The 23584-nt window shown below is 44.5% G+C and overlaps 1 protein-coding gene across 3 annotated transcripts in view; it reads left to right on the plus strand.

The window, feature by feature from the left end:
* The first annotated feature begins 3303 nt into the window (after window positions 1-3303).
* fah (fumarylacetoacetate hydrolase (fumarylacetoacetase)) overlaps window positions 3304-23584 on the plus strand; it is a 71504-nt gene continuing 51223 nt past the window's right edge. For 2 of the 3 annotated variants that reach the window (XM_041175134.1, XM_041175136.1), the window contains exons 1-6: window positions 3304-3422; window positions 9468-9578; window positions 12921-13042; window positions 15494-15543; window positions 19512-19602; window positions 22115-22212. In XM_041175134.1, the coding sequence (XP_041031068.1) occupies window positions 3342-3422; window positions 9468-9578; window positions 12921-13042; window positions 15494-15543; window positions 19512-19602; window positions 22115-22212 (553 nt within the window). In that variant the 5' untranslated portion in view covers window positions 3304-3341. The remainder of the gene's footprint in view (window positions 3423-9467; window positions 9579-12920; window positions 13043-15493; window positions 15544-19511; window positions 19603-22114; window positions 22213-23584) is intronic. The other variant, XM_041175135.1, reaches the window with a different exon arrangement.

Here is a 23584-nt window from a genome sequence, read left to right on the forward strand (position 1 = left end):
TGTAGAGTGACTTTTCTCACACCCATCGTGCAAATCTGGGTCGAATCCACCCAGCGTTGAAACAGTGTCAGGAGGAAAACCTGTGTCTTGGACAGGAATTGGAGGATGCACGTGGAGCACTCCACGAAACAATTGAGCTGCCTTCCAGGAAGACAGATCATAGCCCGTGTCAAGTAGACATTGAGCAGTTGCAAAAGGAACTAGGAAGACAGCAGGCAGTAATCTTAGCAGCGATGACATGGTCCCAGAATTCAGCTGATGAGATGAGAAAGTTGGAATATAGTGGAGATAGTATGGAGGTAGAGAGTTCTTCTCCTTCAAAGGCTTCAGCTCCATTCACAGTAGTACAGGCACAACGTGAGATGATTCCTCACAGAGGAATAGTGGTGTACAGGATGATTTTGAACAGTTTGACACCTAATGCATTACAGGCTTATGTTCAGAAGCTGGGGACTGTTGAGTAAGGGACTTGACACAGTATTAGCATTTCAGGCTGGGACACCCAGAGTCAGAGGGAGAGAATGTTAAGAGAAAAATTCTTGCAGCTTGCAATTCAGGATTTAAGATGGGACTTCATCCTGATATATATCAAAGAACAGCAAATGAAGTATTAGATGCAGCCCTTAAAGGGATAGGTGTTGAGAAAATGGATGTTAGTGAAAAGATGAGGTCTTGTAAGCAGGGACAACGGGAGCATCCAGGAGTATTTGTCCGATGGTTATATGGGTTCTATGTGTTTTTGCAAGGCCAGCCTCCTCTCACACTGGCAGCAGAATTTGACCAGGAGCACTTTTCTAAAGCAGATCAGGCCAGAGTTAAAGGCAGCATTAGGCTACACATTAGTCATGCAACTCCATGGGTTAGAATTGAGAATCGTGTGGAGAAAGCTTGGGATATGGTAAAAGACAGTATCCAGGTTAAAGGAGCAATAGTTAAAAAGCCTATCTCTGCAGAAAGTATAGAGTCCAAAGCCCTACAGCAAGAAGTAGTGCAACAATCGGGAATGTGCTGTGCAATGGGCAATAAATGCTGCCATTGTTGGTGATGCTAGGAATAAATTAAGATAAATGTTCCTACGACATGATTCCATTGTTATTGGACCCTTGTTGGAATCCATTCCAATGATAGTTCTATAGGATGACTTTGGATGCAGTTCTTTTGAGACTCCTCTGAGAAGGGATGAAGTCAGCCTCATGACCAAGTACATCTCTGTCAAACACCCTTAAATGACAGCTCAGATTAAGTAGTTGGCCATGAGTGAGCCTGCCATCTGGCATTGGACTTCAATCTCTAAAACATCAGGGTGATTTGTTAGTTGTGGGCTGGTTTGATAAGGTCCTTGGCACTATGATGCAGACATATTTCTCTCAAATAGCTGTGCAGAAATTGGGACTCGGAATATAAGTTAATGGAGAGCATTCCATGTAGGATTGTGTGAGAACTTCTCTGCTGCTAGAGCAATCACAATTTTGATAGGGCATGCTGTGTGTCTATGATGTAGTCAAGGGGAATAGTGGCAATACACTCTTATTTTATGTGAGATATGGGACTCCTCTTGCCACTAAGGAAGAACTCCTGGTGCCTGCTGCCCAACTAACAATGGTTCCAATCAGCATTTGTCTGCTAACCAACTTGGGGGCAGAGGCAGTGAGGTAAGCAGCAGCATCCAGTTGGCTCCAAGATGTCACTTGATTGGAACAGCATCAATCTAATAGCAGACTTGTTAATATGATACCTGATCTGGTGTTCTGGAATACTGATAATAATTGTTTTCTCTTGGACAGTCACTGAGGTGCTGGTTTCACTCTTCCCCACTTCAGGGTCAATGTCCTAATGGGCAGGATGTCCTAGCTGGATGACTAGTCAGAAACTCTAACCTAGTAAACTGTACAGTTTTAGTCAGTCAATCTCTTGCCTGTATATGCAAATTTTTGGGCTTTGATCCCTAGCTGGAGAAATTGTGGACTCTGTCAGAAAAAACAGCAGCTAGATCTCAAACTTATGGAATTGTTAGAAGTAGCAGAAAAGGCAAACAAGCACTGGCTTTAATATATCTGAATTTTTTTTAAAAAAAAACCTTTGATAAGATAGACTCCTGACTTAGGTTAGAACTAAGTCTTGTAGGTAACAATGTTGGCAGCCAAGGTGCCAAGGCTTTGGCTTTAATGCTGAAAAGGAACACCATCCTTGAGGAGCTGTGTCTTCAGGAGAACAATTTAGTTGACGAGTATATGCTTCACTTTGCAGAAGGACTTCTGAACAACTCCAGCTTGAAGGTTCTCAAGCTGGCTAATAATAATAAATAACCGGAGAAGCCGAGGAATAAGTAACAGGATAGATAGCAAGTTGACTACAAAACCGGAAGTTGAGAGTAGGGGTTAAATGTAGTTACTCAGACTGGCAAAAGTTAGGAAGTGGTGTTCCGCAAGGTTTGGTACTGGGATCATTGTTGTTGCCATTTACATAAACAATTCGGATTCAGGAATCGGAAGTACTATTTCAAAATTTGCAGATGCACCACATTGGAGAGTTGTAGTTATTGCAAAGGAGTGCATGAAAGTACAGGTACATTCATAAACATTCAGAATTTATGAGTAATTGTCAAAATTAACTTCACAATAAATAAGTCTGAGGTGTTACCTCTTAGTAGGAAGAATATGGAGACCATATACTCCGTACAAATAGAATTAGAAATCGAGGAGCAGTGCGCTCTGAGTGAAAATACACAAAACACAAAACATAGTAACCGAGGTTTTAAGGGTTCATTTCTCAAGGGATGGAATTGAAAAGCAGAGAAGTTATAGGAAACTTGTATAGAATCTTTGTTAACAAACACTTGGAGCACTGTGAACAATTCTGGTGTCCATATTATAAAAATAATATAGAGGCACTAGAGAAGGTGCAAAACAAATACTAGAATGGTGTCAGAGCTGAGAGGTTCTACCTATCAGGAAGGATTGAACGGCTGGGATGCTTTTCTCTAGGAACAAAAAGACGAGGAGGTGACCTGATTAAGATTACGAAAGGCTTTGACACAATAGTTGTAAAGTTGTGATGTTGCTAGTTGAGGGGAGATCAAACTAGGTGCCCTAATTTGAGACAGTATGTTTTAGAGTTCGGCAGGGATTTCCAATGCCATTTAACCGGGTTGCACTTCGTACCTTCTCAAACTGATTAGTATTAAATGCAGGTACAGATCAAACACATTGTGCAAGCAGACTCTGGGCAGCTCCTGACTCTGGGCGTTTTCGCTACACTGACACTGGTATTGGCTCTGCTAACTGTTAAACTTTGACACGGCAGAGAACCGCAGTCATTCGCTCTGTTTCTCAACTCTAAACATGTCTTTCGTGAAAGTAGCAGAACACTCGGATTTCCCGATCCAGAACCTCCCGTTCGGTGTGTTTTCCACTGCGGACAACGTAAGTGAATCGAATGTATTAGAAGGAGGGATGTCAGTTTCAACCAGTGCAGCAATGTGCCTGAAATTGAAAACTTTAACCTGGACTTTTCAACAACTTTAAACCCAGTGTAGCACTGGAAACATGCCGGCGGTTTTTATTATAAATTCTTCTCCGCAATGTTGACACATGAATGCAAATCCTCAGATGGGGTATGAAAGCCCTTGGGTGTTGGTACACTCATAGTGGTTGTGTTATTTTCTGGTCAGTTTGTTTTGTTTGGGAACATGCCCTATAAAAGTGCCTGGTTTTCTGTTCAATGTTCATCAACTATTGAGCATCAGAACTTACGTTTATATAGCGCCTTTCACATTTTCAAGACATCCCAAATTGAAATTGTTGTAATGTAGGCCACCTACTTAATTGGCCACAAGAAGTTCCCAGAAACAGATAAACAATCATCTGTTTTAAGTGATATTGCTTGCAGCATAAATATTGGCCAGGACACCAGGAAGAACTCCTCTGCCCTTTGAACTAGTGCTGTGGAATAGTGGATGTCCACCTAAGAGGACAGTGGAGCCTTGGTTTAATATCACATCGAAAATGTGGCTCCTCTAACAGTCTCCCTCAGTATTGTACTGGGAGTGTGAGACGAGGTGAGAGGCTGCTACCGGGCCTGTGTAGCTTAGAGCTTCTGTCTGATCTTCAGGTTCCCTACCAATGTCACCATTGTATAATTGGCCTCACCTGGGAGTGACATAGAGAGGATAAAGCCAGGGTAAGGCTGGATAGTGTGGAGAAGGATGGCATGCGCTCAGGTACAAAGACATATAGCCGTTGATTATCATTGCCCATTTTAGAATGCTTTAGATGGAGTGAAGAGACATCTCAGGCATCGCTAGTGGTTATTTCTGGGAAGGCATACTGTAGGTCTGACTGCAGGAGGTCAACTGTTCAAAGTGCAAGAGGAGCATGAGCAATTGGTCAGAGATTTCACAGGGATTTGCATCAGTATCAGAAACTTATTGTGAGAAAACTTTTGGCAATGTGGGCAAGAGAGAGCATTTATAGAAATTTACATGTAGTTAAAGAAAGCTACCATTGTATGGATGAGTGAATCATGCTGGAACTGTATAAAACACTGATCAGACCACAGCTGGAGTACTGCGTGCAGTTCTAGTCACCACATTATTGGAAGGATGTGATTGCACTGGAGAGGGTGCAGAGGATATTTACCAGGGGAAGAATTCTCCCCCCATCAATGGTGGGGGGGGGGGGGAATTCAGGATTGGGGGTGATTGGGGGCGAGCTGCCACTTTACGTGGGCAGGCCAATTAAGGCCTGCCCAGCATGACATCCTCCAGGAAGTGCTATGCGCTCCCTGTGCAGGCAGTGGAGGGGGGGGGGGAATTCCCTCAGCTGAGAGTGTGCTTTTTCGTACATGCCCGTGAAAGAGTGCACTGATCTCCCTGAGGCTAAGTGCTGCCTCAGGGGGAATGGCGCCCAAGTTAAAAATGGTGAAAGGGGCACAAATAAAATTTCCCTGATGTGTCCCCTCATGTGACACTGTCACATGAGTTGGGATATGTCCATCACTTTTAATCAAACCTTTATTAAATTTTTTAAATCCCTCATGAAACCCCATCCCTCAGGTGGATGAGGTTTCATGCTTTATATGAAGCCGGCCAGGGCTCCTGGCCTGTCCGCTATCCTTAAGGTTGGATGGGCAGGTCTATTAATTATTTCAATTAGTTTTTAAATGGCCTCAGTTGGCCGTTGACAGGTCGGTGAGCACACAGCTGATTCGGCTGTGCACCCGCCGAATTGAAAATGGAAATGACACAGGGTGACATCGGGAGTTCCACCCACATTGGCGAGTGGGCCCTGCCCCCCTGCTTACCGACCTAAAGATCCTGGCCCACAATGCTGCCTGGACTGTAGGGTCTGAGCTATGAGGAAAGATTGGATAGGCTGGGGTTATTTTCCTTGGAGCAGCAAAGATTGAGAGGTGTATAAGATTATGAAGGGCATAGATAGGGTGCTTTGGAAGGCACCTTTTCCATTGGTAGAGGGGTCAATAACCAGGGGGCATAAATTTAAGGTAAGGGGTAGAAGGCTAAGAGGGGAGTTGAGGAGAAATTTTTTCACCCTGGGGGTGTTGGGAGTCTGGAGCTCACTGCTTGAAGGAGTGGTTGAGTCAGAAACTCTCGTAAAATTTAAGAAGTATTTAGAAATTCACTTGTGTTGCCATAGCCTCCAGGGCTACTGGCCAAGCACTGGAAAATGGGATTAGTGTAGTGAGATCTTTGTTGAGCAGCATGGACATGATGGGCTGAACAGCCTCCTTCTGTGCTGTAAACATCTTTGAGTCTATGAGTCACTGGCAGGCTAAGCACAGGTCTTTGTTTTCCAGTCAGAGTGCTGTGAAGCTAGCATATAACATCTGTCTGCCGACACTACACTGATCTTAACAGATGGTCGTTGGAGAACTGTGACATTAGAATGATGATGATGTCCTTGGATTGCTATCAGGAAGCCGACCTGATCAGCAATCATTGTCAGAAAAGTCAACAGGATCTTAAAAATTATTGGAAATAACGGTTACTGCTGAAAATATGTTAATTATTTACAACTTTACATGAAGCATCACTTAAACAAAGGCAGGAATGACAGCTCTGCATTCCTGGGTACATGTTTTAGGCAGGACAGAGAGGTGGTTGAAAAGAGGAACACGGAGTGGAGGGTGTCACAATATTGGTTAAAGAGACAATTACAACTATGGAGTGGAATAATATACTGGAAGGAGCATCAAACGAGTTCATATGGGCTGAACTGAGGAACAGAAAAGGGGAAATCATGCAGCTGGGAGTGTAAAATAGATCCCCAAACAGTCAAAGGGGGATAGAAAGGCAAATATGTGTGCAAATTGCTGAGAAGTGCAGACACAATAGGGCAGTAATAATAGGGGATTTCAGCTACCCAAATATTAACTGGGATAAATTCAGTGTAAAAGGTATAGAGGGCCCATAATTTTTAAAATGCATTGAGAGAGTTTTTCTAAACAGAAGATAGCAAGTCAACAAGAGAAGGGACACTTCTAAAATTTAGTTTTAGGAAATGAATCTGGGCAGATAGACAAGGTACTAGTGGGAGAACAAGCTAGTGATCATAATTTGGTTATTTTTAGAGTCGTTATGGAGAAGGGCATAATAGAGCAAGAGCAATTTTACTAAACTGAGATGTGGTTTGACAAAAGTGGGCTGGAAACAGTTATAGGAGTTGAAGGTAAATCTGTGTCCGAGCAGCAGGAGCTATTCGAGAAGGAGAGAGAGAGAGTTCAAAACAAATGTGTTCCCAAACAGAAAAAGAGTGGGTCTCCCAAATCTGGTGTCTCCTGGATGCCAAAGAGTACGCAGAAAAAGATAAGGCAAAAAAAAAGGAAGCTTGTGATCCCATTACTGTAGGAAGCCAAGAGGAGTATAAAAATATAGGGTGAAATTTAAAATGAAATTTAGAAAACAAAGTACATTAAAAATATTGGCAAGTAAAATCAAAGAAAACACAAAAATGTTTCATAAACACAGAAAGAACAAAGGGATAACTAAGGAAAGAGTAAGGCCAATTAGAGACCAAGAAGTACAGAGGTGCAAGATGTGGGTGTGATTCTTAATGAGTATTTTGTATCTGTATTCAGAAGAAAGAGGGGAACGATGCTGTAGTTAAAAGGAGGGGTGTGAAGAATTGGATGGTATAGACATGCATCAACGTCCTGGGGATTACCATTGACCAGAAACTTAGCTGGACCAGCCATATAAATTCTGTGACTAGAAAATCAAGCCAGGGGCTAGGAATCCTGCATTGAGTAACTCACCTCTTGCCTCCCCAAAACCTATCTACAAGGCTTAAGTCAGGAGTGTGATGGAATACTCTCCACTTGCCTGGATGAGTGCAACTCCAACAGTACTCAAGAAGCTCAACACCATCCTGGACAAAGTATTTCACATGACTGGCACCCATTTGACATCTTAAACATTCACTCCTTCAACTACTAGTGCACAGTGGCAGCAGTGTGTACCACCTGCAAAGATGCAGTACAGCAACTCACCAAGGGTCCTTCAACAGTACCTTCCAAACCCTCTGCCAATTGGAAGGTCATGGGCAGCAGGCACATGGGAACACCGCCACCTGGAAACTCCCCTCCAAGCAGACACCAACCTGATTTGGGACTATATTGCCTTTCCTTCAGTGTTGCTGGGTCAAAATCCTGGAACTCCCTCCCTAACAGCACTGTGGGTGTACCTACACCACAGGGACTGCAGCGGTTCAAGAAGAACCAAAAATCAAGAATCAACCACCATCTTCTCAAGGCAACTTAGGGATAGGTAATAAATGCTGACCTTGCTAGTGATGCTCACATCCCAAGACGAATTATAAAAATCTAGAGAATAATCTTGCCAGCTGCTGATTGTACCTGTCCTCAGTGCTCATACAGCTTTAGTAATTCATTCATGTGATGTCCTTCAAATCCAGGTCCTGGTTTCATTAATTTATTCATTAATAAATATATCCTAGTTCAGATGAATATTAGTGCCTCAACAATATTGACAAGATTGCATACCTTTGCTAAGGGCCCATTCGGAACACTGCACAATATCAGATCACTACTGATGATTAAGGCCATTTCATATCTCATGATTCGGCTGTCTAGCATGACCACAACATCCAAATGTTTGCAGGGTTTTATATCTCCAAGTATAATTCCAAGCTTGTACAAAAGCAACTCTCTGACATAAGGATCTCCATTTACCTTTAGCCAGCCATACCTTACTCGGCTTTACTTAATTTTACTTTACTTGGTAACTCATTGGTCATTCACTAGGTGCTTTGAGACTATTCAACCATGTAAAATCACACATAGGCCAGACCCCTTGGGTTATCACTGCCTTACTAGTGCCACCTGAATCCCTATAACAAATAGTTTAATTGCACAGTGTAAGGCAGCCCTATAACTTTTACTTTCCCCCAGTGCCATAGCAATGCGCTATGTCAAGATTTCTAATCTTGGACCGCTAATGGGGGAACATTTTGGAACTGGTGGTGTATGGAAAGGAGTCAGTTGAGCATTTTCTGAAGGCATTTCTGTCGTATTCTCCGCAAACGAGCTGTCTTAATTTGAGAAGATAACCTAGCATTTTAAAGCTCATTACTGCTAATCAAAATGTAGCTGTATGTAAAGGTGAGTTATACATGCAGAGATTGAAAGCGGCTACGTTCTCAATGTTAGAGTACTTGGCACTGTGGGAAATTGCACAAAAAGTAAGTACAGAACACAACTGGGCAGAATTGAGCCGGTGGTGTGTTTTTGGTGATTTCAGACAGCTGTTAAGGTATTTACCCTCCCTCCCAGTTTTTTATTGCCCCTCCCCAGAAGTCGTCACTGATGTCAGTCACATTTCACTGCTGGCGGTGCCAATCTGCTACCTGATTTGATTTTGTACCTAAACCTAGTTGATGAAAGTAGTGGGATATCTGGCCATGTGACACATTGCAGCCCAACCCAGTCATGTCCTGTCTAACTCAGTTTTGTTCTCTCCTGTCCAGGCCAGATCAGCCCAAACCTTGTCAAGTCTTGTGTTGTTCAGCCTGATATAGCCTTGTCCAGTACTCTGAGCTGAGTCCAGTGCTACCCTGCCTAGCCTAGCCCAGTCCAGTTTTGTCCTTGTCAGACCCAGAGCAGGGTCATTGGATTGTGATCAGGAGTTCTGGGTTCCATTTTTCTAATTTATTGTGGCCTCAATTAGCACTGTGTCTGCTTCGGACTAATTCAGCACAGGCTGTGCATGGACCTTCTTTAATTGAACGAGTGAGGGACCCCCAGATGAATGTGTGAAATGCTCAGCAGCAGAAATTTATATAATAGGGAATGGTGGAAATGGCAACACAGAGACCATTAACTGTATTGAACTTGTCCTAAGGTGAGCTCTCAAACAGGAACTGTCAATCTTCCCGTTCAATACTTATCCACTTCCATTTTTGATTGATCTCTGCTTTCTTTTCTCCTTCCAGCCTACACATAGAATTGGCGTTGCCATTGGAGACCAGATCTTAGACCTCAGTGTTGTTAAACATCTCTTCACTGGCTCAGTTCTCTCCAAACATCAGCATGTATTCACCCAGGTAATGTGCACCAATTGCTGGAATTAGTGGCTTTGTTTCATTCTGTGAAGTAAGTTATAGTCCCTTTGAACCCATTTAAAACCTTGGTAATTGTTGAGATACTCCTGACTGAAAGAAAGAACTAGCACCTTTCACAATCTCAGGATGTCCCAAAGCCAATTAAGTGCTTTTCTGAAGTGTAGTCACAGTTGCAATGTAGGAACCACGGCAGCAAGGGGTAATGACCAGCCGACCTGCTTCAGCAATATTGATTGAGAATAAATATTGGGCAGGATCGTCATAATCACCATACCATCCTGACTTGGAACTATATTGCCGTTCCTTAACTGTCGCTGGGTTGGTGCAATCCAGGCAGGTGGGGAGTATTCCTTCACACTCCTGACTTGGGTCTTGTACCAACTGGAGAGTTACCTTCAGGCAAATTATCATTCATTTCATTAGCAAACATCAAAGAAGATTGGAGAGAAAGAAGGAAGGAGCTGTGATCTCAATGTGATGGAGGCCAAAGTTTGAGGTTGCACTACCTGGAGTGGAGCCTCATCCTCCAGCTTGGGCTTGTCGCCTACACAGTGGGTCAGCTGGTCAATACCAACATCCGCCCAAAAGCTTTCAATGAATTCAGCCTATTCATGATCACCAACACTACTTTTGTTGCCTGAAATACTTGTTGTCATGTTGTAGCAAGTTGCCATGTGATGCTTAGGTCCTTGAGTAACCTATGATCATCAACTACACCAAGTAAGGAGACACTGAACACACTCAAGACTGAAGACTCAGCTTTGCTCAATGCTGGAGACTTGATGGGATTAGAAAATGCTGAATCAATGCTTTTAGAGACTGGTGTTAAAGATCTGCTTACATCCCTTGATGATGACAATTCATTTGCACTAATCTGCAATGAGAAATTGTTGGCACCGAAGGATTATCAGCATCTACCAGAATTGAATATTTCTGTAATCCACAGGCAGTCTAACAACAGCAACTTATATTTGTTTTAACATCTTTAACAGCTTTAACATCCTGCTTAAAGGAGTGATTTCAGAAAAAAATTCAACACAGTCACTGCAAAGAATATGAGAACAAATGACCGAAAGCTTGGTCATAGGGAAGGTTTTAGGGGGCATATTAAAGGAGGAGACGGCAGTGGAGATAGGTAGAATGAAAATTTCAGAGCTTAAAGTCAAGGTAGCTGATGGAGTGAAGCAAGTTGGGGATGTGGTGCAAGGGGCCAGTATTAGAGGAACACAGAAATCCCAGAGGGTTATGGTTGAAAACTCACCTGAGGGCTAAGATTTTGAGCAGTGTGAAACCGGGGAGATGAGTGAGGAGCTGAGGGAGTGGGGGATGCTGGAAAGGAGGTGAGGAGTTGGGGGGATTGTGGGACCAGGTCAGGGGTGGACGAGCAGAGCGAATGTGGGGCCCTAGGGTAAGTCCTAAATTATGAAAGATGTACAAGCTGTCCCAGCACCCTCTGCTGTAATCAAATAGAACTAATGTCTCTGTATCTGTCACATCTAATTCTCATCCATAGCAGTTTAAACATAAGGATTCTGGATATTCTTCCCTAGCCCCTGTGCTGAGGCTCTCTCTCCATCAGATTGTTTAACTTTCTGTCTGTCTAGAGTTCATTCGATGCAAGTTATTGCAAAATAAGACTGCAGCTTCTTCATTTCTCCAAACACATTCCATTTTACTTCTTATCTCATTTTGATTTCTTGCAAATCATAAATTGGTCTCAGAAAGCACACTTGGGCTCAACACCTGACACCATGTAATGACAGGAAGGAGCTTGGAAGCTGACACAATTAGCCTCAAGTTCATATCATCATTACAATATATATCTGATTGACTTGGAGGTCTTTACTCTGCGTACAAGGATGTGCGAACGTTGTCAACCAATTATTCAGTGTCTCACTTTACAATCTCCAACATCATCACATCATTGCAGGCAATGATTGACCAGTGTTAACAGACAGTGAAGAATGTCCTCTTATTACCTTTTATCAGAATGTGATTCTACAGGCTCACAGGATCACACAGCGTTTAGTCAGGGCAGACCACACGGTGGAAGATATCCTCAACCACCCCCTCTTGAACCTCAAAACTGGAAGATCCTCCCAAAGATAATTCAGGCCCTTTTCAGAATGTAGAGTGTCCAGATATAATGCTTTTTACTTCTTTAGACAGACACCAGCTCTTGTAGCTCTACTCGTGAAAACAAGCCATGACAGTTTCGAGATATGAGCATCTCACATTATCTGAAACTTCAGGATTTCAATGTCTGTTTCCTGATTCTACAAGTAATTTTAAAACTATGAGCAGAGTTATGGGGCTGGATTTTCAATCAGGGTGGGGAACCAGAAATGGGTCTGTTGTGGGTCCTGACCCCACATGGGATGTTTTAGATACACCCATCACAATTTTCAGTGCTCCTGCTGATTAAAGGCCAGGGAGTGGACTCACCATTCAATCAGGGGTGGTGGGTGGGTTCCCAATGCCGGATGGCCAATGGGAGGCCCTCCAGCACTCAGTGATCAGCAGGCCCACTGGCCGAGGTGGGGACAGCCAATCTGAGCATGAAGGCTGCGACAGAGAAGGTCAGCTAACGTTTTGTTTTTACTTTCTGAAAAGCCACAGCTGCCTGGCCATGATTCTAGAGGGGCAACCCCTCCAGGGGGTGGTCAGTGACCACAGCTGTTTCCCAGCAGCTGTCATGGTTCATTTAGGGAGGTGGGGGTCCCTCACATGATCTATCAACCCAGCCCCCATTTCCACCCTGGAGCCACCATATGAACAGCCAGCATTGTCGACTGGGAGTCCCAGTCTGGCGAGCAACGGGATCTTAATAGATCCCCTATTTAACACCACCTTGGCTTCAATTGGCATCAGAAGCATATATGATGCTGATGTAATACTGATGCCAGAGCACATGACTGAGAAGTAAGAGTGATCTGGGAGGAGGTAAAGCTCCAACCTCGTGTAGAGACCCAAATATGTAAATTCTTGCTGTAAATAAAGAGTAATGGTTTTGAGAAACTACAGACTCGTGCAGCATATTTCGGGAGAATAGACAATTCCCAAAACCCCCGTCCAGACCCTGACCACACAATGAAACATCTACCACACATGAAATCTGCCAGTTGCTTTCCAAAGTTCGTATAAGAGGGGAGAGTTCTTCTCTATATCCAGAAGAATGCCATTGAATCAGTTATTTGCAATGAAAATGTGTATTAGACTCATAGAAAGAGGCCATTCTGCCCATCGTGCCTGTGCCATGTAGTGTGAATTCCTGCAGATCTGTGAAACTAATGATTTTCAAGATTTGCCCTATGTGTCTTGCAGCAAACTCTTAACCCCTTCATGGCCCTTGGCTGCGAAGCCTGGAGGGAAGCTCGAGCCTTTCTCCAGCAGCTCCTGTCAGCTGACGAATCCACGCTACGGGATAACAAAGAACTGAGGAAAAAGTAAGAAAGTTTACGTGGAAATGTAAAAATTAATATTTTAAATTTAATGTTGAGTAACCTGGATGAGCATTGGTTGACAAAAAGATGCACTTTGCTGGAGCATCTACTGATTGGTTGGCAGGTTATTCTAGGGCAATGTATCAATTCAGGAGAAATGTAGTCCCAGCGTAAATCCTTTATAACAACAACTGGCATTTATATAGTGCGTTTAACATATCAAAACACCAAAGGAACATTATTATATCAACGTTTACACTGCGTCACATAAAGGACATGAGGACAGTTGACTAAAACCTTGATCGAAGAGGTAGGTTTTAAGGAGTGTCTTAAAGGAGGATAGACAGAGAGGCACGGAGATGCTTAGGGAACAAATTCCGGAGCTTAGTCCCTACACAGCTGAAGGAACAGCCACTAGTGGTGCAGCGAGGAGGCTTGAAAAGATACATTTCTCACAGGCCAAAATCCTTTCTAAGGAGCGTTTGTGCCTAAGGAGAGCATCAGGACCTTTATATTTTCCCAAAGCTACAATTCAGAGGTAAGATGCAGCTCCTTCAGATGGGGCATATGTTGGAAGCAGCTTCACCCATGTTCATACATGACATTTTTACATGCAGCGAGGATAACCCGGCATGTGGAAGAGGCCAGGATTGAAAAAGCGCAGGGATCTCGGATGGCTATAGGGCTGTGGGAGGTTACAGAGATAGGGAAGGACAAGGCCTTTAGAGGGTTTTGTAAACAAGGGTGAGAAGTTTTAAATTGTGACATTGGCGGAAAAGAAACCAACATAGGTCAGCAAGCACAGGAGTGATGGGTGAGTGGGACTCGGGGCAAGTTAGGATGCAGCCAGCAGAGTTATGGATGAACTCAAGTTAATATAGGCTGCAAGATCAAACTTTTAGGTAGATTGGTGCACAAACACTGCCCTGTATTCAGTTTCTTTTTAGTAAAAAAATCATAGTGTCAACTCACGATGATGTGGATCCTCTCCAATGAAAATGAGGCTGGGAGATGAGATCCCCTTAATATTTGGGCTTCTTCACCAAAACGTTTAGCGTTCGTTTAGAGTAAAAATACCTCCTGATCCTGTCCTGCTCCTCACATACAAAGATATTGTTCGGACTCATTACACGGCAGCAGACAATGATCAGGGAGGGACAGAGGAGAGACAGGCTAGCTGGTCAGTGAGAAGGCACAGAGGGAGTGCTGAGGGAGTGAGGTCCAGAGGGTGGAAGCGTAGCAACTAAAGAATCATGTACTGACTGTGGAGCACAGGGGTGGGAAGTGAAAAATGGGCAGGTGTTGGGGAAGCAGAGGGAAGGGGAGATTGTGAAGGAAAACACAGTGCCCTTTAATCTTCAGCTGAAATGTGCCCTACCTGATGGACCTGCATTTTACCTATATTTGTAATTTATTTCAATATAAGGGTCCTGACTCTCTTTAGAAAAGGTTTTGTCTGGCCTGAGAGAAATTTCTCCAGGAGCTTTCTGTCTGTCTTCTCCCAAGATCCCCCATTCCACAGGGACTGACCACAAGCACTAAAGCTCACATCCTGAGGGGATTATTGTATCCAGGAGGCAGCATTGCCACCGTGTTATCATGTCATTTGGACAGTTTCCTGTTCCTGAGTGATGGGGTCTGCACAGTCTCCGAGAAACTCATAAAAGTGGATATTAAATGCGGAGTAATGAAAACCCAGTGTTTCATCATCCTTTCTTTCTCAGCTCTGCACCAGCAAACTCTGGGAGCAAAGTATGGGGGAAGCAAACCTTAATTAGCATCAAATGTAGGAACTGATATGGGGCTAATGCTGAACTCTGATCTTGAGCACTGAGTTGCTGGCTTCGTATAAAAACAAAGCCTCTCATGTGAAATATTGCTTTCATGATGGCTCCCATTGTGTCTGATTAAAGACCTAAGGCCACACCAATCCAGGGCACTCTCCTACTGTCAATAGGGCATGAAATATGGCGGGTGCTGCACATAACCGAGAGTTTTCTTGAGAGTCTGTTTGGAATGAACTACCCAAATACAGGGACACACACCAAGGGAGACATAGCTAAGGAGTATGAAACTCCTAGGCTGAGGGTTTCTCAACCTTGACCTGTGACCCTCGAGGTGGACTCAGTGAGAGGAGACCTCCAGCCTGGAAGGAGTGGTGTCACAGGGGACTAAGTTGAGATTATGCCATCCAAGAAGGCGAGAGCTGCCAATCCTCCAAAAGCAGCCTCTTTATAAGTGAACCAATGAACTCCAGGGAAATATTGCTCCAGTCTTCCAAACAGTGAGAAGATGGCAGTTGTAATCACCAACCAATTCATTTTATTCATATGTATTGGTTTTAACTTGAATATTAGGCAGTGCTTGTGAAACAAATGCACCAAGGTTCTGACTCTGAGAGCAATGAAACTGGACATGGTTGTGTATTTCTATAAACCCTCTGTTGTTTTGCAGAGCACTTGTGCCCCAGTCTTCAGCCAGAATGCATCTCCCTGCACATATCGGTATGTTGGAACTCTAACTACCATTCAATTGCCAGAGAGACGGCTCGTGATAGGTCAGATGGCCTATTTCTATGTTCTAGATTCTAGGTAATGAATTTATAAAATGAGCTTACAAAATGCGGGGGGAAAAAAAACCAAGTGGTTTATCCAGCCTGTCCCCAACAATCGTCAGCCTGGAGATTCCTTGGGCTTAGACTCTTTTCTTCTGTAGCTCAGCCAAAATTGAAACAACTGCAAAAGATGACAGAATTTTAAACACAGGTGCAACTTGAGTTTCTGATACCTTTCCCTCTAGTTTAAAAAACATCCCACAAAGCTGTCCCGTCCACAAAACTGTCCGTGCCCCTGGGTGAATCCATCACCTTCAGAGTTTCCACTGACTGTGCTTGTTTTCAGGCCTTCAAGGAGTCTCCAAAAATTAAGCGATCTTTCGGGCACAAGGACCCTAATAGCTACATTTTAGAAGGTTCTGAATGCAAATTTGGTTTTCATTGACCAAGAAATTGACTGTTCCCCAACTGGAAATGCTTCCATGCATTTTTAAAGTAATTTAACATCAGCTTACTTACAGGTAGTGGATTGATACTATGATTAAAAATGCTTAATTTTTGTGATAAACCTATTTCGGTTGCATTAATCAAACTTTATCAAGTTACCACTTTTAAGCCATTGTATTTAGACCCAGCCATAAACTCAATTGATTGTCTCTATCCCTTGCCTGTCTGAGCTCGAACCAGACTATGTTATTGTTAAAAACAAAAAACTGCAGATGCTGGAAATCTAAAACAAAAACAGAATTACCTGGAAAAACTCAGCAAAACTGCCAGACCTGCTGAGTTTTTCCAGGTAATTCTGGTTTTGTGATATTGTTAACCCCAGAATGCTTCTCCCTCTACACACTGCTGTAAGTCTCCTGGTCTTATCCACTTCCTCCCACCCCCCACGCATTTGTTTTCTGCTGAACACTTTGAGTTAAAATCCCCACCCCCACCCCCCAACAATGTCAGGGGCAAAGCAACGTGTAAAAAAAGCAGAGAGTTGCTCACTCTCTGTTGCCTAGTAACAGTGTAATTCCCATGGATTTAGTGCCAGCTAACTTTAGCATTGAGAGACAGGTCTCAGCAGTTAAGGAGGCATTTTTAGCATCAAAGTGAATTTTGATAAAACAATCTTTCAATTAACCTAATCCAAGAAATCCCCAAAACCTGTGGACTCAGTGATCCAGCATTCTCAGCATGGAGCCACAATCAATAGGCCCAAGACAAGGCAACAGCACTATCACTCTCTACCTTTCCCAGTGCCCTAACACATAGCATAATGTCTCTTGCTCCCCACAGTAACATATTGGCTCCTGCTGCCCTGTGCTCAATATTTCTGTGTATCCCCCCCTCCTCACCAAAAATGAACACTACAGCTTCCCATTTAGCCACCATTCCCCTGCTAACCTCATTGAGCTGCATCTTGCCTCCTGACCGCTCCCTTTTCCCACCCATCGACATCAGCCCCTCCCCATCCTGCCCTCTACTTTCTCCCTTCCTCCTTTCCATTTGTCTCCTCCCTCCTTCCTTCTCTCCACCCTCATTGCCTTCCCTCTCTTCTCCTCCTCCTCCTAATCTTCACTTCCCCTCCCATCTCCCCTTATTCTCCGCTCTCTTCCTTTTTACCATCCTCTTATCCGTCGCCCGGCTCTTCCATGAGGCCCTACCTGGTCAGGGAAATGCTCCACACCCTAGTTGGGAGGGTAACTGTAGGGAGAGTTCTTTAAAACCCTCCCGTCCCCACCTCCATTCCCACTGAGGTGGAAGGTTTAGACTACACCCCCACCCGCTGCCACACTCAGATACCCCTCAATGCTCACACTTTGTCATCTCATCACCTCAGACAGCATCATTTTAATCTCTGCCCCCCACCCCCAGCAGCCCTGTCCTGTCCGCACTGCACCCCCGCCCCTCCCCCCCCACCCCTCAAGAGCACAGAGACTCACCCACAGTGTGCGCACCCTTAGGACAGACCAAGGGTCTGCTCTCGCCAGCCCCTACCCAACAGCCCCCCCCACCCCCGATCCCATGAGAAGTGTAAGTTCAGGGTTCGGCCCATTCTGCTGCTGATAAACCTCTCACATGCAAGGTGCTCCTGGTGATTCTGTTACCTTGTTAACGTTAATAGCGCTAAGATTACAAACACTTCAGATATTTTCTGTGACTGATGCTGTTGAAACTTGCTTCACTTTTGAGCTATTGTCCAGGCTGTTGTCAGTAAATAGTCTTTTGTTTTCTCCTGGAGCAATCTCTGGTGATAGACTGTCCACCAATATCCATTACAAACCCACCGACCCCCACAGCTATCTCGACTACAGCTCCTCACACCCCGCTTCCTGTAAGGACTCCATCCCATTCTCTCAGTTCCTTCGCCTCCGTCGCATCTGTTCCGATGATGCTACGTTCAAAAACAGTTCCTCTGACATGTCCTCCTTCTTCCTTAACCGAGGTTTTCCACCCACGGTCGTTGACAGGGCCCTCAACCGTGTCCGGCCCATCTCCCGCGCATCCGCCCTCACGCCTTCTCCTCCCTCCCAGAAACATGATAGGGTCCCCCTTGTCCTCACTTATCACCCCACCAGCCTCCGCATTCAAAGGATCATCCTCCGCCATTTCTGCCAACTCCAGCATGATGCCACCACCAAACACATCTTCCCTTCACCCCCCTTATCGGCATTCCGTAGGGATCGCTCCCTCCGGGACACCCTGGTCCACTCCTCCATCACCCCCTACTCCTCAACCCCCTCCTATGGCACCACCCCATGCCCACGCAAAAGATGCAACGCCTGCCCCTTCACTTCCTCTCTCCTCACCGTCCAAGGACCCAAACATTCCTTTCAAGTGAAGCAGCATTTCACTTGCATTTCCCCCAACTTAGTCTACTGCATTCGTTGCTCCCAATGTGGTCTCCTCTACATTGGAGAGACCAAACGTAAACTGGGCGACCGCTTTGCAGAACACCTGCGGTCTGTCCGCAAGAATGACCCAAACTTCCCTGTCGCTTGCCATTTCAACACTCCACCCTGCTCTCTTGCCCACATGTCTGTCCTTGGCTTGCTGCATTGTTCCAGTGAAGCCCAACGCAAACTGGAGGAACAACACCTCATCTTCCGACTAGGGACTTTACAGCCTTCCGGACTGAATATTGAATTCAACAACTTTAGGTCGTAAGCTCCCTCCCCCATCCCCACCCCCTTTCTGTTTCCCCCTTCCCTTTTTTTTCCAATAAATTATAAAGATTTTCCTTTTCCCACCTATTTCCATTATATAAAAAAAAACCCCCACTAGAGCTATACCTTGAGTGCCCTACCATCCATTCTTAATTAGCACATTCGTTTAGATAATATCACCAACTTTAATTTTAACACCTATATGTTCTATTGTACTATTGTCGTTGACATCTTTTGATGATCTGCTTCTATCACTGCTTGTTTGTCCCTACAACCACACCCCCCCCCTCCACCTCTTTGTCTCTCTATCTCTCCGCCCCCCACACACACACCTTAAACCAGCTTATATTTCAACTCTTTCTTGGACTCGAACGCAAGTTCTGTCGAAGGGTCATGAGGACTCGAAACGTCAACTCTTTTCTTCTCCGCCGATGCTGCCAGACCTGCTGAGTTTTTCCAGGTAATTCTGTTTTTGTTGTGTATTAGGAAGTTGCTTTTGGTCATTGTGCAGTGAGGGGGCAGCAGAGAGCAGTAAGCAAAGGGCAAGAATCTCCCCTTAACCATCTAAACCAAGATTGTGATACGTTTTGGTACGAAAGGTATATGAAGCTTTTCTTCTAACATGGCAGCATTGCAGCTTGTCCAGTCAGAGGAATAATATTCTTAAAGCATAACCCTTATTATAGAGTAACAGAGACTGGGAATGGCTCTAAATGTCAATAAAGCGGACTGTTCTGCATTGTATATTTTTTATTTCTAGGGGATTACACAGATTTTTATTCATCCCGTCAGCATGCCACAAATGTTGGAATCATGTTTCGAGGAAAGGACAATGCCCTCATGCCAAACTGGTTAGTGCTGAGCCAGTAACCCTGTCTTGAAATATTTCAGGTGCAGCTTTCCAAGTGTCTGGAATTCAGGAGGTTCCAGAACACCAATGATTTAGAACTAATAAATTAAGGTTTTCAAGGAAAATGATGAAAGCAGACAATTCCTTTAATGACCTGCAATTTTTCTCACAACAGTGTGCAGGAGATTCATTTTTAATTCTGGAGAGTCCAGGAGGGTTGGAAAACCCATGCCCACGCCAGTGCCAGTTAGACCTTTGATTGCTCACTGTGGGTGTTAAAGTTGGATGCTCGTGGCCAGTCTGCTCCTGAATCTCAGACACTCCATCCAGTGATGCCTCTTCTGCTCGCTGAAACTTGCACTCACACTCATGAGAATCTCAGAAATTGACCATGAACAACAAGCTGATCCAACAGCCATCTTGCTGGCAGCTGCAATCAACACCAACATTTCTCTTGTAACAGATTTGTCAAATCACCCACGGGACCGGAGGTGGAAATTTCCTCTGAGTTCCTCCTGCTGCGCTGGTGTAACTTTGATGCAAGACGTGTGGCAGAAACCCTGCTTCTCTGCTTGAACAGGGTTCCTGTTGCACTTCTGTTGAAGTTGCACTGACTGTGAACAGGAGCAGCTGGAAGGAAACTCCCGGCCTAGAGCTCAAAGTCCAGAAATTTCACCCGGTTAAATTTGAGGCAGACTGGCCTCTTGATGTGGGTCTGGAACAGCAGCTGCAGAATCACCAACACATGCTGCCCCAGCCGACCTTTCAACAATTCAGCTTCCATCCCCTTTCCCCAGGACCCTGTACGATATTCCACTCCCAGGAGACTGTTGGGTGGACAGGTGAGCATCGGAAAACCATGCAATTTTTTTTGGTACCCCTGCATTTGGCCATGAACAACCCTTCCACATGGGAAAGAAGTTCAGCCACTCCCGACAATTCACTGGAGCTCCATCAGGCCTGCACCCAACTCCAGGTGTGGGCCAGACTCTGGGCATTCCAAGCCCCATTAAAGGGGCAGAGACCCCATGACTCAGGCAGCAGCCCCTCCTTCCTGACCTTTGCATCTGGAGTTAACTTCATGTGATCAACGAATGGTCTTTACTGTTTAATTTTCTTGCAGATGTTAGATGTTTAGTTTAAATGGGTTGAACGTTGGTTCCCAAATCCTCTCTTATAAATATCGAGGTGTCACTGACAGTTTCATGTTCAGGTTGGCCTTTTGGTGTTAGGTTTTTTTGGGGCGGGGGTATGTGGGATTGGCATGGAGAGAATCCTACAAAAATAACAGACTAATTAGAATAACCTCTCCTCTAAAGCCTGATGGGTAAACAGAAATGTTTCAGGGATGTTGTGCATTTTGTTACTGCATCTGAACCTTGAATTCTGGCAGTAGACAGTTTGCATTGTTCAAGGTTCCGTAATTGTGCACTTTCCCTTCACAATTTGTGATTCGTTTTAGTCCCAAGTAATAATCTTGTCTTTTGCATATTTTTATGTTGAATCACACAACAGTGGACAAATTATTCCTAATCATAAGTGACCAGGTCCTGCCATTGCTCAAGGAGTTGATATGGGGGAGGGTTGAATTTCCTTGTTTATCAGATAGAAATAACATGTGATTCAAATATTATGTTCCAATGACTGCTCTACATGGTCAAAGAAAGTGAGAGAATCTTGGTCAATTGCGCCCTATGTGAGTGTTCAGTCCTAGCTACTAATGATCACACTCCAAAGACAATTCACAAGACTGACCACGAGTGTAAGAGGAAAGACTGGGGAGAATTGGGATGTTGACCTCACAGGGAGGCGATGGAGAGGTAATCCGATGAAGGTGTATATAATGGTTGACACTTTGGAGAAGATAAATCTTGAAAAAGTAGCTCAAATTAAATCAAGACAATTAGAAATGGGGACACATTTTAGCGAATAAATGGCAAATTTAAGACTGATATCAGAAACTTGTTCACATGGAATGATAGAGCCATGGACTCCCCAGTAGTGAAGATGAAACAGTTGGGGGTCCCTTGGATGGGGGCCCTGCTAAATGGTAGCAGTTGAATTAACTAACATGTCTATTGGTCCCACTTAATTCCAACTGGTTCCAGCATATATGACAACTGGTTTCAGTTAAACCAATTAACAAGTTAAAGTGCTTCCAGTTAAAGTCTGCTGCCAACTGGGCAAGAGGGAATCTAAACTGGGTCTTGTCCATAATTACCAGTCATCTTCTGTATATCCAGTTGAAACCAGTTACTCCAGTTGCAACCAATTAAGACCAGTCGAAATTTCCACCTGGTTTTGACTGGTTGTCTTTCTGATTGGGCACAGTGACCTCCCTCACATATATCTAGCTTGTGACTGACATGAGTTCAACCTTACCTGGAAAATGTATATGTCTGAGGTCAGTTTGCATTCATTGAGCATGATCCAGTCCTTTTGTTATGTAAAATAAAGTTTGGCGCTGCAGAAAAAGCCAGAGTTTAAACCATTTTCCTGTACTCCACTCCCAGGTTGCATTTACCTGTTGCTTACAATGGCCGTGCATCATCTGTTGTCGTGTCTGGTACCCCCATCAGAAGACCCATGGGACAGACAAGATCAGATGAGAGTAAGTATGAGACCACATGGAGTTACATTTCTGACTTAAATGAGTGATGAAAAATATTTTTCAATCTAGAGAAATTGTTTAGATAGAAGACTTTTTAAAAGCCACTGTGACATTTTTATTCCTCAAATCACGGACATCAGAAAGGGCCATTTAAATCTGGCTAAGAATAACTTTATTGACTAGCTTGGAATCCTACACCTCTTGATATCACAGTTCAGAGATCCTGATGATACTGTCACATCGATTTCGTGTCCGGAATGCCCTTCAGCAGTTGATAAGGGTAAAAGATAGTAGCAGTGCCTGACACCACTTAATAGAAATTTATTTTAATGGTTGCAAGCAGTTGATGAGGGAGGTGAAATGCTTCAGCAGGGACCATGTATTAAATGGAAATGAAATCTTTCCCTTCACTTGGTGAATATACAACAACAACTGGGAGGGTGGAAGATGATGACCCCTTCCACCCTCCCACCTCCTCCCCCCCACGATCACGTCCATGGCAGGAAGGTCTGTGGATGGCCTTCCTAGCTGCTGCCAGTTGACACCCATAAGTGGTCAATTAATGCCCACTTAAGGGTCTCATCCCTCTGCTGCTGGTATTAACCCAGCAGCTGGTTGGGAGCTCACCATGCAGGGAATACAACAAGCCCACGAGGGCCTGCTTGCAGGCTCCCTCTCAAAGGCATTGTGTGCCTGGTCAAGAGATCCAGCATCAGGAAGGAAGGGATCTGCTGAGAGTCACCCCTGTGCCCTTGCTGACAATTCCACCACCAGCACCCACTGCAACCCCCCACCCCCACCCTTCCTGCCATCACTCACCTGTGGCCTGCAACACACCGATGATCCTGGGCCTAGGTGGGTGTAGAACTGGCAATGTCGCTGTTCAATTGAGCTGCCAGCCTCTGACTGGCCAGCAGCTCTCAGGGGGCGAGTTTTCCTCCACAAGAAAAATTTGCAACTGAAGCTACCACAACTTATCCTAACAATAAAAGCAGCGTGATTCCTGCAGCAAAATAGCCAGTGGAGGGTGGTCACATAATAAAAATGATGTCCAAAAGTCGATCAGGGAAGGCCTGCCACTGTCCAGTTATGTACCTCGTGGCACTGAATTCAGCAGGCCATCCCTAAAAGAGGCAACACGGGGCTTCCACCAGCTCTCCAGCCAGTGGCTGAGATCCTCCATTGCGTATCTTGCTGTCTGGTGAAATGGTAATAAGATATGGAAGGGGGATCAGCCAGGAATTTTCCAGATATTTTTCAAATTGGTCTCCGAGCAGATAGTGTTGCTGCTTTTTGTAAAGTTTCACTGGTTAGTTCAGCTTGTATAACTTTACTCCTTGCCTTTGCTGGAGATGGGTACACAAGCACAGAG

The sequence above is a fragment of the Carcharodon carcharias genome, chromosome 26 (assembly GCF_017639515.1).
Source record: "Carcharodon carcharias isolate sCarCar2 chromosome 26, sCarCar2.pri, whole genome shotgun sequence".
NCBI lineage: Eukaryota > Metazoa > Chordata > Chondrichthyes > Lamniformes > Lamnidae > Carcharodon > Carcharodon carcharias.